The following is a 14829-nucleotide window of genomic DNA, read 5'->3' on the forward strand; positions in this document are numbered from 1 at the left end:
TACTCAGTTTTAGATCTCACTGGCTATGCTTGACAAAATGGAAAACAATTTGTGAAGACAAAACTAAATAACACCCTCAAAAACAAATATCAAATTAAAAGAGGCACTGCCCAATCAGCTTCTGCCCTGAAGACCTTTGTCCGTGTATGTTTTACTCTTTATTTACTTGTGTGCACTGAGGACGGTCAAGGGGAGGTCCCGACTGAAATATCTATATTTTTCCTTTATGTCCTTCCTTTTTTCACTGGCCGGGATTTTCCTCTTTTTTTCTTCCTCACAGTTTTTTTTTATTAATCAGTTTTAGTTGTTATTTCTATTAGTTTTTTGATTAAAAGAAAATCAGCTTATTTTGGGCAACTAAAATAACATCCATGGACTAGACACTCCCGTGTAAGCACATCTGCAACATAAAATCCTTATTGATGCAGTCACGAATATTAGCTATTACAGTATTTTTTTTTCTATGTGAATCAAGAGGAGGCTTTCAGTGACGATTCGATTATCAGCATGTGATCTGCAGTCATAATTCCTTAGTTTCGTTTTATTTGAATTAATCCTGGCTATGTACTACTGCTACTAATTCACTGCAGCGACAAGCTGCCTGAGGTCAATACAGCTTCACACGCGTTTCCTCCATCCCAGTCTGTTTAAAGCCTCCCTCTTTACACCTTCACTCGGAGTTTCAGTTTCCCTTAAATTTTTCCTTACGGCCTCTTCCCATCGAATCCAGGGACGACCTTACTTTTCGTTTGTCCTAGTTATCATGATTTTCAAATTGAATTGTCGGAATATGTTTAGTCAAATAATGATTCTTTTTAATCCAGTTGGGGCAAAACGAAAAACAGGACGTTCTCGAATAGGGTTAGAAGAGGTTGCCGGACGTAGCGCTACAAATTTCAGGCGCAGGAATGATTGAATTTAGTGCTGCGATGTGCCCTTAGTAGTTATACTAGCGCCAAACTTAGTATTTCTCCAGAAGCTTAGAGTAAACTTTTTGAAATATGGTAATTCAAACAATATATAATGAAACGCAGACAACTGTAAATTTTACCGTATCAACTACTAACTTAGGGTAGTCAATACAAAAATGAAAAAAAAAACTTTATTGCATGCTGACCAATAGCCTGCGTAGCGCAGGTACCGTTATCATGATTTTCTCTCTTTGGTCGGGAATGCAATGTCGGGAGTAAATCATCCGACGTTTCCCGTGTTTTCCCCTGGGTTACCATTTAGATATGGGTCGACTCTGGCCGAGCTTACAGTCACGCCATTGATCCCTATTCCAAACCAAATAGCCAGCGACACCAGGACCCCTGCTCTCAGGATTTCAAGTCTAGCGTGCTAATCACTCAGCTATTACAAAAATTACCATGGATAAAATGACCCTAGTGCTTAACAATCACTTCTTTAGAGTTAATACACATCTTCTTTTCACATCACAGATCACAAGTCTGTTAATATATCATCGCAGCTAACTTTGCCACTTTTCTATTCAAACAATCTGTAAAACCTACATAATTTTTGTAATTTCAGTATCCCCTTGTTTGGGTCGAGAGATGGATCGGGAATTTGGTAGATCTCCGAAAAAATCCGTAGAAGTGGAAACATTGCTCATCACTCCAATTTTAACCCTTTCTCCAGATATGTAGAATAAACTTTTTAATATATAAGCATTCGAGCGATATGCAATAGAACACAAACAAACTGCAAATTTTACTTACTGCTTCAGCAAGTAACTAGTAACAAGACTGGATCGTTTGAAACTAAATACCTCCACCCAAGGCCTAATCCAAGGGGGTATGGGGTCTAACCCCCCACTCCGAAATCTTTGTCCAACTCGTATAAACGTAACAGAAATGAATATAAATAAATTGTTGATGCGTACTTAAAAAACTTATACCCCCCCCAAAAAAAAAGAAAAATTTGTAAACACGCCAAAAAAAATACTGGATACGACCCTGCCAACACCGCATAGCGCATAGCATAGGAGGTAACTTGGGGCAGTCAATCCAAAAAATGCCATAAATAAAAATAATAAATTTTATTTAGACAAATTTCTCGAATCATTTTTATTAAGCATTTGACTAGAAGTTTATACGATCGAAAGTGAGGCCATGGTTGTTTAGTGTAAGCTGCCAAGTAAGAAAGGTGTATACATGTGATTTTAGTTTGAAGTGGATTTCGAATTAAATAATTTGTTACAAATGAAGGCATGCATATATTCAGTGTAATTATTACAGAAGGTTAATTGAAGGTTAGACAAAAGGTTAATGACTATAAAATTGCATCATTTTTTCATAACTAATAAACGAGAGGATGGCGTGGCCATCCTCTCGTAAATTAATGCCTATTAAGGCTTATTAATGCTTATTAAGTAAATTAATGCCTATTAGACAGTAATACTGTAATAGTGCCGGGAAACAGTTGAAGATGCAGACACAGACCCCGGGCTGCCAAATTCAGTTGTTAAGGCAAGGAAGAAAATCAAATTAATACCTATTAGATAATAATGTTGTAATGATGCCGGAAAACAGCTGCAGGTACATACAGACTCCGTACTTCCAAATTCAGCTGTTAACCCCAGGAAGAAACGCAAATTAATGCCAGTGCCTTGCAGAACTAACCGACTTAAGATTCATTTGTGTTCTTTTACGGTTGAAGGGTTGTAACCCCACGAACCCTAAATCAAAGAGTTTACAGAGTTTTCTTTTTTAACCAATAACCAGCTGGGCTGTCCACCTTCGTTACTAATTATGTTGTACTTTTTCCCAGTTTTTTCCGTTGGAATGGGGAAAAATGTTAAATTCTCTATTTTACATTGTTTCACTGATTTTTTTTTCAGGAGAAGGAGCTTGGGGAACTGATGAGTCTGAGTTCATTAAGATTATGTGTCGAAGCAGTTATGCCCATCTCCAAGAAGTTCAGAAGGTTTATAAGTCCCTCACTGGCAATTCTTTGAAGAAAGCGATTGAAAAGGAGTTTTCAGGCCCTATGGAAAAAGCCCTCATTGCCATCTGTAAGTAACTAAAGTCTGTTGCCTTGTTCTGCTTTAAAAGTGTAGTTATATTCTGACAGGTGTCGAAACTCAGGAGAGTATGGTTGAGCGCCGTTTTTACTTGATCTTTCACAGACAAAGCATCTCATAAATCAGTCAGTTGAAAACCCAACGCTCCTGTTCAATATTGAAAAACAGTTTGTTTTTTGTTTTTTTTACAGATTCATTGATCTAATTGTTTCCTAGTCAATCCATTAAACATCAAATTAAAACGGGACAATAAATTTGAATTGCAACATCGTACCAATTTGAAAATCCATTCTGTCAGCTGTTGCTGACTGTTGTTGGCTCGGCTGTTGCTCGAGCTGTTGCTCGAGCTGTTGCTCGGCTGTTGTCGGCTGTAATCTGCCAACAAATTTGGAAACTGTAAGCAGCATTGCTACTTTGCTACACCACTTTTCCATGACTGGTTGCACCTGTTTGAAACCAAGGTAGAATAATTGGTGGATCAACTACCCCAGACTTAAAATCACCAAATAAAAAGGATTATAGCATGCCTATATTTGCAAGAGAAAGGGTATGCTTGAAGGGCAATGACCTAATGAATGACCTTGCTTAGGGCTCTTTAATTATGCATATTAAAACCCTAGTGAAAGCCATTAGGTGGGGGTAGAGGAGCAAGGGTCCAAAGATTCAATTTGGGCCCTTCATTCACATAAGTTATAAATCCCTGTGTGACTGATGCCAAGGTAAAAATGTCCGCCTTTTTCAAAATTAAAATACATTTACGAAGCTATTATTTCACAGAAGGTAATTCCATAATTTGAGGTCCTTAATCCTCGAGCTGCAATTATCGTGCCCTCCCCTTCCCCTTTGTAAATATATTTTAGGACCCTTCGACTGTTCCAATTATAATGGCCATGTTGAAATTTCGAACTGATGCCATACATATAGGGTGGACAAGTGTTTGTGATCATCTGTTATTTTTGAGGAGGTCGGGATAAAGCCCATGCTTTACTACTGGGCTAACTAAAAAATTTGGATTTTCGTGTTTTTGTAGAAGAGAGCTTGAAACTACTGTTGTAAAATTCCAAAACATGCCTGACATGTTGCAATTTTTGCCCAGACTTTGCCTAGTTGAGAAGGTCCCGCTTTTTTGAAATTATGCAAATTTTAATATGCTGATTAGTTGACATAAGTTAAATTTAAGATTCATGAATTTTGATTCATGAATTAAATTTAGGCTATTGATGCTAGAATGTATCGAAACTAAAATCCAACGTGCATATGGTACAATTGTTAGTTCTCAGTTTCATTTGAATAGAACCCATCTTACTAGGAGTTACAATAGTGTCGTCCTGCCACATATTCTGTATTTAGTACCGTTTTACCCTATATTTAGTGAATCTGACCATCTTAGGATGAAACATGTTTTCTTCAAATTTGCTAAGTTTCTGTTGCGAGTTCCTCCGTCGACCTGCAACTGCTATTTGATTAAAAAATATAGCTTGTCTAACCCGTGTGCTAAGTTAGCTGAGCTCAATGTACAAATGTGCAATAAGCAAACCGATTATGAATGGCAAAATGTTGGTTTTTTGACGTGGAATTATTTTTGTTTGTATTTTAGAATGTAAGTAGGTTATGTTGTTTCTTTCTTTTTTTTCAATGTACTCCATCACTTCAATCTTTTGTATGATGGGTCATAAATAAATAAATACATGCATACATATTTGGAATCTGTATAAAAACTCGATCCTTGTGATGTCTATTTTATTTCCGAATTTTTGGGGTTTTGGTTTCTAATGACAATCACTCTTTCCTTCCCATCGTTACCCTGACCGTTTGACAAACCAGATTAACTTGAAGCGCAAGTAATCTGGGAAAAAATTTGATCTAGTATGACATGTAAGCCACCCATCATCTTAATTATTAGTGGCCTCAATTGGGGAGGGGACAGAAGGGAACGTGCCCGTTAGAATTTTTGCCCCTGTAGATTTGACAAAATATTTTTGGGAAGTATTGTCATTGAAAAATTTCATTTTTGGGCATTTTCATTCTTAAGAAAGACAAATTTGCCCCCCCCCCTCCCTGTAAATTTGAAAAAGGAATTTTTTACCCTCCCTCTTGAACTACCGGAAATTGACGCCACTGTTTATGCTTAACCAGAGAATAATAAATTAATAGTATGTGTTTGTAAGTGGCCGCAACTGATGGGTTTATGAGAATTCCCACCTACAATTACCAGACTTTCCTACATTATTAATACCTACAGTTTCTTCAAATGTACTTTGTGACTGTAGGGAAGTTAAGGAGCTAATAAATTTTATTCCTTAATAGATAAGTCATATTTAACTTTTGAATGATCTCGAGTTACTTCTCAGAGAGTTTCAATTTGCTGCATAATTGTAGTTGCAATAATTTGTTTCAGAATAGCGTTCGTAGTCTTTGATAAAAAAAAAATCCTTAATGAAATGGAGCTGTCTTTTACAAACCTAGTCCTAGGGGTTAAAGGCGTGGTAAAAGAACACAAATGAATCTTAAGTCGGTTAGTTCTGCAAGGTACTGGCATTAATTTGCTTTTCTTCCTGGGGTTAACAGCTGAATTTGGCAGTACGGAGTCTGTATGTGTACCTGCAACCGTTTTCCGGCATTATTACAACATTACTATCTAATAGGTATTAATCTGATTTTTCTTCCTTGCCTTAACAACTGAATTTGGCAGCCCGGGTCTGTGTGTGCATCTTCAACTGTTTCCCGGCACTATTACATCATTACTGTCTAATAGGCATTAATTTGCTTTTCTTCCTGACGTTAACAGCTGAATCTGGTCGCACGGGGTCTGCGTGTGCACCTGCAACTGTTTTCTGGCACTATTACAGCATTGCTATCTAATAGACTTCTTAGGAATCGGATCTAAATCGCCATAGAATGTAGATGAAAAGCTGAAATTAGAGGACGTCTCAAGTGTCGAAAATAACAAAGTTTGTCCTAGCCTAATGGCAATTTTTAGGCTAGGACAGACATGATCAGGGGCGTCACTAGCCTTTGGGGAGGGAGACTTCCAAAATGTACCGACGACTTCGGGTAGGTGCCGACGACAACTGATATTTTACTTCGTTTTTTATGTGTTAAAGCAATGTTTATTAGTTGTGGAAAATTGTCATATGTTTAAAAAAATAACTCGAGTATAAAAGTAAAATCAAGACAAATAAAATAAGCTAAATTGTAAGGCTGTGCGGCTTTTCAGCTTTCCGCTTTTCTACAAGTAGGTTGAGGTCAATTTTTTCAGTAGTTCTTTTTCTAACATCATGAGCATGCGATGGTCAAGTCGATCGTTTCCCATAGTTGACCTCAATCTGTTCTTGACGATTTTAGTCTTGCTAAATATTCTTTCACCTTCAACCAATGTCTCTGGAATAGTTTTTGCAAAAGTGAATGCTCTATAAACTAAAGGCAACCCTCGTCTGTTCTTTTTTGCTAGAGAGAATGACTTAGCAAACAAGTTTGTCTTCATTGGTACGAGCTTCCATCATGAGCAACTAAATGCAACCCTCGTCTGTTTTTTTTTTCTTTTTTTTTTTTTTTGCTAGAGAGAACAACTTGGTAAACCAGTTTTTATTCTTTCATACGAGCTTCCATCATGAGCAACTAAAGGCTACCCTCGTCTGTTTTTTTTTTTTTTTTTGCTAGAGAGAACTACTTAGCAAACCAGTTTTTCTTCATTGATACGAGCTTTGTGCAACACTTGTGGAATTTCTTCTGCAATATTAGCTCTTTTCTTTGGCTCAGAATCTACAATTACGAGTAAATGCTCTTTAGCGGTTCCCTCTCTATCAGTGTACCGTGTCCCTACAGGTAAACACTCTTCATGACTGACAGCGGGTGTTCCGTTTGCAAAGATGCCAAAGAAGTCAGCTTCATTAGCTTCTGCTACGATCTTTTGAATTTGCTCTGTTCCTACAATCGCAATTAATTTATTTTGGCTACTACCCAACATATGGCTGCTGATTCCAATGGCCCAATTCGATGTTGGGTCTTGAAAGAAGATTGGCTAGCTCGACGTGATTTTCCTCGCCATGATTCTTCCCAAGAAATGCCGGTTGTTGTTTACCTAGGGTGGTGGTAGCATCTAGCAGTGCCACACCCTTTTTCTTTTTTTATCTTTTATCTTTTTTTTATCTTTGATCTTTTTTTATCTTTTTTATCTTTGATCTTTTTTTTATCTTTTATCTTTTTTTATCTTTTTTATCTTTTATTTATTTTATCTTTTATCTTTTTTTTATCTTTTATTAGTTTTTTCCTTGTTAACTAAGCGTGGCAATAATTTATCTGTCTATAAAACATCACCTAAGGAAATTTTGTAACCATTTGATTGGAAGTGAGTGACGAGCATTCCAGCCTTGGTGTCCTTCCTACGCATTTTGTGCCAGTGTCATTTCTTTTGTAAATGAAGGATTTTTGTTTCTGTATTCACGGGCATGTCCTGTTTGAAACAACGGACAGGCACAGCAGTAGGCTAAATATTTCTCTACACTGTACTCTAGGTGCGGGTACTCATTGTACCAGTTTCTAACCAATCGTAACTTATCGTAATCGTAACGTACATTGTACTCTAGGTGCGGGTACTCATTGTACCAGTTTCTAACCAATCGTAACTTATCGTAATGTATCGTAATCGTAACGTACATTGTACTCTAGGTGCAGGTACTCATTGTACCAGTTTCTAACCAATCGTAACTTATCGTAATGTATCGTAATCGTAACGTACATTGTACTCTAGGTGCAGGTACTCATTGTACCAGTTTCTAACCAATCGTAACTTATCGTAATGTATCGTAATCGTAACGTACATTGTACTCTAGGTGCAGGTACTCATTGTACCAGTTTCTAACCAATCGTAACTTATCGTAATGTATCGTAATCGTAACGTACATTGTACTCTAGGTGCAGGTACTCATTGTACCAGTTTCTAACCAATCGTAACTTATCGTAATGTATCGTAATCGTAACGTACATTGTACTCTAGGTGCAGGTACTCATTGTACCAGTTTCTAACCAATCGTAACTTATCGTAATGTATCGTAATCGTAACGTACATTGTACTCTAGGTGCAGGTACTCATTGTACCAGTTTCTAACCAATCGTAACTTATCGTAATGTATCGTAATCGTAACGTACATTGTACTCTAGGTGCAGGTACTCATTGTACCAGTTTCTAACCAATCGTAACTTATCGTAATGTATCGTAATCGTAACGTACATTGTACTCTAGGTGCGGGTACTCATTGTACCAGTTTCTAACCAATCGTAACTTATCGTAATGTATCGTAATCGTAACGTACATTGTACTCTAGGTGCGGGTACTCATTGTACCAGTTTCTAACCAATCGAACTTATCGTAATGTATCGTAATCGTAACGTACATTGTACTCTAGGTGCGGGTACTCATTGTACCAGTTTCTAACCAATCGAACTTATCGTAATGTATCGTAATCGTAACGTACATTGTACTCTAGGTGCGGGTACTCATTGTACCAGTTTCTAACCAATCGTAACTTATCGTAATGTATCGTAATCGTAACGTACATTGTACTCTAGGTGCGGGTACTCATTGTACCAGTTTCTAACCAATCGTAACTTATCGTAATGTATCGTAATCGTAACGTACATTGTACTCTAGGTGCAGGTACTCATTGTACCAGTTTCTAACCAATCGTAACTTATCGTAATGTATCGTAATCGTAACGTACATTGTACTCTAGGTGCAGGTACTCATTGTACCAGTTTCTAACCAATCGTAACTTATCGTAATGTATCGTAATCGTAACGTACATTGTACTCTAGGTGCAGGTACTCATTGTACCAGTTTCTAACCAATCGTAACTTATCGTAATGTATCGTAATCGTAACGTACATTGTACTCTAGGTGCAGGTACTCATTGTACCAGTTTCTAACCAATCGTAACTTATCGTAATGTATCGTAATCGTAACGTACATTGTACTCTAGGTGCAGGTACTCATTGTACCAGTTTCTAACCAATCGTAACTTATCGTAATGTATCGTAATCGTAACGTACATTGTACTCTAGGTGCAGGTACTCATTGTACCAGTTTCTAACCAATCGTAACTTATCGTAATGTATCGTAATCGTAACGTACATTGTACTCTAGGTGCGGGTACTCATTGTACCAGTTTCTAACCAATCGTAACTTATCGTAATGTATCGTAATCGTAACGTACATTGTACTCTAGGTGCGGGTACTCATTGTACCAGTTTCTAACCAATCGAACTTATCGTAATGTATCGTAATCGTAACGTACATTGTACTCTAGGTGCGGGTACTCATTGTACCAGTTTCTAACCAATCGAACTTATCGTAATGTATCGTAATCGTAACGTACATTGTACTCTAGGTGCGGGTACTCATTGTACCAGTTTCTAACCAATCGAACTTATCGTAATGTATCGTAATCGTAACGTACATTGTACTCTAGGTGCGGGTACTCATTGTACCAGTTTCTAACCAATCGTAACTTATCGTAATGTATCGTAATCGTAACGTACATTGTACTCTAGGTGCGGGTGCTCATTGTACCAGTTTCTAACCAATCGAACTTATCGTAATGTATCGTAATCGTAACGTACATTGTACTCTAGGTGCAGGTACTCATTGTACCAGTTTCTAACCAATCGTAACTTATCGTAATGTATCGTAATCGTGACGTACATTGTACTCTAGGTGCAGGTACTCATTGTACCAGTTTCTAACCAATCGTAACTTATCGTAATGTATCGTAATCGTAACGTACATTGTACTCTAGGTGCAGGTACTCATTGTACCAGTTTCTAACCAATCGTAACTTATCGTAATGTATCGTAATCGTGACGTACATTGTACTCTAGGTGCAGGTACTCATTGTACCAGTTTCTAACCAATCGTAACTTATCGTAATGTATCGTAATCGTAACGTACATTGTACTCTAGGTGCAGGTACTCATTGTACCAGTTTCTAACCAATCGTAACTTATCGTAATGTATCGTAATCGTAACGTACATTGTACTCTAGGTGCAGGTACTCATTGTACCAGTTTCTAACCAATCGTAACTTATCGTAATGTATCGTAATCGTAACGTACATTGTACTCTAGGTGCAGGTACTCATTGTACCAGTTTCTAACCAATCGTAACTTATCGTAATGTATCGTAATCGTAACGTACATTGTACTCTAGGTGCAGGTACTCATTGTACCAGTTTCTAACCAATCGTAACTTATCGTAATGTATCGTAATCGTAACGTACATTGTACTCTAGGTGCGGGTACTCATTGTACCAGTTTCTAACCAATCGTAACTTATCGTAATGTATCGTAATCGTAACGTACATTGTACTCTAGGTGCAGGTACTCATTGTACCAGTTTCTAACCAATCGAACTTATCGTAATGTATCGTAATCGTAACGTACATTGTACTCTAGGTGCAGGTACTCATTGTACCAGTTTCTAACCAATCGTAACTTATCTTAATGTATCGTAATCGTAACGTACATTGTACTCTAGGTGCAGGTACTCATTGTACCAGTTTCTAACCAATCGAACTTATCGTAATGTATCGTAATCGTAACGTACATTGTACTCTAGGTGCAGGTACTCATTGTACCAGTTTCTAACCAATCGTAACTTACCGTAATGTATCGTAATCGTAACGTACATTGTACTCTAGGTGCAGGTACTCATTGTACCAGTTTCTAACCAATCGTAACGTATCTTAATGTATCGTAATCGTAACTTACATTGTACTCTAGGTGCAGGTACTCATTGTACCAGTCTCTAACCAATCGTAACTTATCGTAATGTATCGTAATCGTAACGTACATTGTACTCTAGGTGCAGGTACTCATTGTACCAGTTTCTAACCAATCGTAACTTATCTTAATATATCGTAATCGTAACGTACATTGTACTCAAGGTGCATGTACTCATGTACCAGTTTCTAACCAATCGTAACTTATCGTAATGTATCGTAATCGTAACCTACATTGTACTCTAGGTGCAGGTACTCATTGTACCAGTTTCTAACCAATCGTAACTTATCGTAATGTATCGTAATCGTAACGTACATTGCACTGTAGGTGCAGGTACTCATTGTACCAGTGTCTAACCAATCGTAACTTATCGTAATCGTAACGTACATTATACTCTAGGTGCAGGTACTCATTGTACCAGTTTCTAACCAATCGTAACTTATCGTAATGTATCGTAATCGTAACGTACATTGTACTCTAGGTGCAGGTACTCATTGTACCAGTTTCTAACCAATCGTAACTTATCGTAATGTATCGTAATCGTAACGTACATTGTACTGTGGGTGCAGGTACTCATTGTACCAGTTTCTAACCAATCGTGACTTGTCATAATGTATCGTAATCGTAACGTACATTATACTCTAGGTGCAGGTACTCATTGTACCAGTTTCTAACCAATCGTGACTTGTCATAATGTATCGTAATCGTAACGTACATTGTACTCTAGGTGCAGGTACTCATTGTACCAGTTTCTAACCAATCGTAACTTATCGTAATGTATCGTAATCGTAAGGTACATTGTACTCTAGGTGCAGGTACTCATTGTACCAGTTTCTAACCAATCGTGACTTGTCATAATGTATCGTAATCGTAACGTACATTGTACTCTAGGTGCAGGTACTCATTGTACCAGTTTCTAACCAATCGTGACTTGTCATAATGTATCGTAATCGTAACGTACATTGTACTCTAGGTGCAGGTACTCATTGTACCAGTTTCTAACCAATCGTAACTTATCGTAATGTATCGTAATCGTAACGTACATTATACTCTAGGTGCAGGTACTCATTGTACCAGTTTCTAACCAATCGTGACTTGTCATAATGTATCGTAATCGTAACGTACATTATACTCTAGGTGCAGGTACTCATTGTACCAGTTTCTAACCAATCGTAACTTATCGTAATGTATCGTAATCGTAACGTAATCGTAACGTACATTGTACTCTAGGTGCAGGTACTGATTGTACCAATTTCTAACCAATCGTGACTTGTCATAATGTATCGTAATCGTAACGTACATAATACTCTAGGTGCAGGTACTCATTGTACCAGTTTCTAACCAATCGTAACTTATCGTAATGTATCGTAATCGTGACGTACATTGTACTCTAGGTGCAGGTACTCATTGTACCAGTTTCTAACCAATCGTAACTTATCGTAATGTATCGTAATCGTAACGTACATTGTACTCTAGGTGCAGGTACTCATTGTACCAGTTTCTAACCAATCGTGACTTGTCATAATGTATCGTAATCGTAACGTACATTGTACTCTAGGTGCAGGTACTCATTGTACCAGTTTCTAACCAATCGTAACTTATCGTAATGTATCGTAATCGTAACGTACATTGTACTCTAGGTGCAGGTACTGATTGTACCAGTTTCTAACCAATCGTGACTTGTCATAATGTATCGTAATCGTAACGTACATAATACTCTAGGTGCAGGTACTCATTGTACCAGTTTCTAACCAATCGTGACTTATCGTAATGTATCGTAATCGTGACGTACATTGTACTCTAGGTGCAGGTACTCATTGTACCAGTTTCTAACCAATCGTAACTTATCGTAATGTATCGTAATCGTAACGTACATTGTACTCTAGGTGCGGGTGCTCATTGTACCAGTTTCTAACCAATCGAACTTATCGTAATGTATCGTAATCGTAACGTACATTGTACTCTAGGTGCAGGTACTCATTGTACCAGTTCTAACCAATCGTAACTTATCGTAATGTATCGTAATCGTAACGTACATTGTACTCTAGGTGCGGGTGCTCATTGTACCAGTTTCTAACCAATCGAACTTATCATAATGTCTCGTAATCGTAACGTACATTGTACTCTAGATGCAGGAACACATTGTACCAGTTTATAACCAATCTTAACTTATCGTAATGTATCATAATCGTAACGTACATTGTACCCTAGGTGCAGGTACTCATTGTACCAGTTTCTAACCAATCGTAACTTATCGTAATGTATCGTAATCGTAACGTACATTGTACTCTAGGTGCAGGTACTCATTGTACCAGTTTCTAACCAATCGTGACTTGTCATAATGTATCGTAATCGTAATGTACATTGTACTCTAGGTGCAGGTACTCATTGTACCAGTTTCTAACCAATCGTGACTTGTCATAATGTATCGTAATCGTAACGTACATTGTACTCTAGGTGCAGGTACTCATTGTACCAGTTTCTAACCAATCGTGACTTGTCATAATGTATCGTAATCGTAACGTACATTGTACTCTAGGTGCAGGTACTCATTGGACCAGTTTCTAACCAATCGTAACTTATCTTAATGTATCATAATCGTAACGTACATTGTACTCTAGATGCAGGTACATATTGTACCAGTTTATAACCAATCTTAACTTATCGTAATGTATCGTAATCGTAACGTACATTGTACCCTAGGTGCAGGTACTCATTGTACCAGTTTCTAACCAATCGTAACTTATCTTAATGTATGATAATCGTAACGTACATTGTACTCTAGATGCAGGTACACATTGTACCAGTTTATAACCAATCTTAACTTATCGTAATGTATCGTAATCGTAACGTACATTGTACCCTAGGTGCAGGTACTCATTGTACCAGTTTCTAACCAATCGTAACTTATCTTAATGTATCATAATCGTAACGTACATTGTACTCTAGATGTAGGTACACATTGTACCAGTTTATAACCAATCTTAACTTATCGTAATGTATCGTAATCGTAACGTACATTGTACCCTAGGTGCAGGTACTCATTGTACCAGTTTATAACCAATCTTAACTTATCGTAATGTATCGTAATCGTAACGTACATTATACTCTAGGTGCAGGTACTCATTGTACCAGTTTATAACCAATCTTAACTTATCGTAATGTATCGTAATCGTAACGTACATTGTACCCTAGGTGCAGGTACTCATTGTACCAGTTTCTAACCAATCGTAACTTATCTTAATGTATGATAATCGTAACGTACATTGTACTCTAGATGCAGGTACACATTGTACCAGTTTCTAACCAATCGTAACTTATCTTAATGTATGATAATCGTAACGTACATTGTACTCTAGATGCAGGTACACATTGTACCAGTTTCTAACCAATCGTAACTTATCTTAATGTATGATAATCGTAACGTACATTGTACTCTAGATGCAGGTACACATTGTACCAGTTTATAACCAATCTTAACTTATCGTAATGTATCGTAATCGTAACGTACATTGTACCCTAGGTGCAGGTACTCATTGTACCAGTTTCTAACCAATCGTAACTTATCTTAATGTATGATAATCGTAACGTACATTGTACTCTAGATGCAGGTACACATTGTACCAGTTTATAACCAATCGTAACTTATCTTAATGTATGATAATCGTAACGTACATTGTACTCTAGATGCAGGTACACATTGTACCAGTTTCTAACCAATCGTAACTTATCTTAATGTATGATAATCGTAACGTACATTGTACTCTAGATGCAGGTACACATTGTACCAGTTTATAACCAATCGTAACTTATCTTAATGTATGATAATCGTAACGTACATTGTACTCTAGATGCAGGTACACATTGTACCAGTTTATAACCAATCGTAACTTATCTTAATGTATGATAATCGTAACGTACATTGTACTCTAGATGCAGGTACACATTGTACCAGTTTATAACCAATCTTAACTTATCGTAATGTATCGTAATCGTAACGTACATTGTACCCTAGGTGCAGGTACTCA

The 14829-nt window shown here is 37.3% G+C and overlaps 1 protein-coding gene across 1 annotated transcript in view; it reads left to right on the top strand.

Annotated features, from left to right (window-relative positions):
* LOC136034393 (annexin B9-like) overlaps positions 1-14829 on the top strand; it is a 59261-nt gene that overhangs the window by 32222 nt on the left and 12210 nt on the right. Inside the window, exon 5 of the mRNA XM_065715539.1 lies at positions 2843-3016. Coding sequence (XP_065571611.1) covers positions 2843-3016 — 174 coding nt within the window. The remainder of the gene's footprint in view (positions 1-2842; positions 3017-14829) is intronic.

Source organism: Artemia franciscana, chromosome 13 (assembly GCF_032884065.1).
Source record: "Artemia franciscana chromosome 13, ASM3288406v1, whole genome shotgun sequence".
Taxonomy (NCBI): Eukaryota; Metazoa; Arthropoda; class Branchiopoda; order Anostraca; family Artemiidae; genus Artemia; species Artemia franciscana.